Source organism: Entamoeba dispar, genomic scaffold (assembly GCF_000209125.1).
Source record: "Entamoeba dispar SAW760 scf_1105229460841 genomic scaffold, whole genome shotgun sequence".
In the NCBI taxonomy this organism is placed as follows: domain Eukaryota; phylum Evosea; order Mastigamoebida; family Endamoebidae; genus Entamoeba; species Entamoeba dispar.
This window is the reverse complement of record NW_001854394.1, coordinates 841-2611: the sequence shown is the minus strand read 5'-3', so window position 1 is coordinate 2611 and position 1771 is coordinate 841. Positions and strand designations below refer to the sequence as shown.

Genomic DNA, 1771 nt, shown 5'->3' with positions numbered 1-1771 from the left:
TAATGATGAAAATGAAAATAAAGAAAGATAAGAAGATGAAATAATGAATATAAAAATAATAATAAATAAAAAATATAAATAATTTAAATATTATTAGATTTAAAACTATTTCATATTTATTTTCATTATAATTTATTATGATTATTTATATTATTTCATTTTAATTTCATCTTTTTATTATTAATTTATTATAATTTACTATTTTTTATTTATTTTATTAAACTATATTATTATTATTAAATACCATATATTTAAACTATATTTTATTTTTAACTATAAATAGAAGAAAAAGATATTTTATATTTAATGGATATTTTATTAATAAAATATAATAAAAAATAAATGAAAATCTTAAAAATAATTTAAGTTCAAATAAAAGAAGAATGGAAAATACAATAAGAAATAACAATAAAGAAAGAAGATTAGGATATAATGAAATAATGATAGTGTCAATGTATTTTAATGATATTAATGATTTCATTAATTTAGAATTAGGTGTTAAAAGATTTCAAGGAAATATGGAACGATTTCATTTTAATCCAATTCCTTTAAGTGATTATTCAAGAAAGTTCTTTCCTAATATTGAAACATTTAATTTATATGATTTAATGGATAGAGTATTTAAAGATGGAAGAATAATCAAACGAGAGCTGTGGTATACAGTGAGTTATTCAATACACATAGAAGAGAAAGAAAAAGGGAATATCTGTAAAAATATAGAATATACAAAACAAGATAGAAAGAAATATGGAAATACAATACCACCAGAAGTTAAATCACTTGAATCTGAATGCTTTTATTTTGCCAGTGGATTAAAAACGATTGATATACCAACAAGGATTAGTGAAATAGGAGATAGATGTTTTTGTGGATGTGCATCATTAAAATCAATTAACATACCAATAACAATTACTAAATTAGGAAACATTTGTTTTGATGGATGTGCATCATTAACATCAATTACTATCCCATCATCAGTCAATGAAATAGGAAATTATTGTTTCGATGGATGTGCATCACTAACATCAATTAATATACCATCTTCTGTTAGTAAAATAGGAAAATTATGTTTTTATTCCTGTTGCTCATTAACATCAATTGACATACCAACATTAGTTAGTGAAATAGGAGATGAATGTTTTTTTGGTTGTGCATCATTAAAATCTATTAATATTCCAACATCAGTTAGTAAAATAGAAGGTGAGTGTTTTAGAGAATGTACATCATTAAAATCTATTGACATACCATCATCTGTTAGTAAAATAGAAAATGGATGTTTTTATAACTGTAAATCATTAACATCTATTAATATTCCATCAACAATTACATCATTTGGAAGTTATTGTTTCTACAATTGTGGATGTATAGAAGAGTTAAAGCAAAATAAAAGAATACCAGAAAAATGTTTTAAAGACGTGCGGGGATGAAAAGAAGTAAGAGAGATAGTCAAGAAATTGAAAATACACTAATTGATTATTTGGATTAAAAACACTTTTATAAGTAGTTTGATTAAAGAAATACATAAAATGAAATTGAACACAAAATAAGATTATAAACAAATTCTATATTTTATAATAGTTTAACTATTTGATTTTATTATTAATTTAATGAATATCATTTTTTAATTATTTCTTTTCATTTTTTAATTATTTTATATTTTTTGTTATTTATTTATTATTTATTTGTTTTTGTTTTTTAATTTAAATAATAATTATTTATAATTTATGTTTTGTTTTGAATTATTTGTTATTTATTTATGTTTTAATTATGT

The 1771-nt window shown here is 20.2% G+C and overlaps 1 protein-coding gene across 1 annotated transcript, besides 5 other annotated features; it reads left to right on the top strand.

The window, feature by feature from the left end:
- The first annotated feature begins 5 nt into the window (after positions 1-5).
- Positions 6-82: a microsatellite.
- A 24-nt stretch (positions 83-106) lies between these two features.
- Positions 107-219: a microsatellite.
- Positions 220-223: 4 nt separating this feature from the next.
- Positions 224-308: a sequence feature (AT_rich).
- A 12-nt stretch (positions 309-320) lies between these two features.
- Positions 321-441: a microsatellite.
- Positions 384-1427, top strand: EDI_301950 (uncharacterized protein; the record flags this gene model as incomplete). Its single annotated transcript, XM_001737812.1, has 1 exon — positions 384-1427. The coding sequence occupies one exon, from the start codon at positions 384-386 to the stop codon at positions 1425-1427; it is 1044 nt and encodes a 347-aa protein (XP_001737864.1).
- Positions 1428-1578: 151 nt separating this feature from the next.
- Positions 1579-1758: a microsatellite.
- Between the last annotated feature and the right edge of the window lie 13 nt (positions 1759-1771).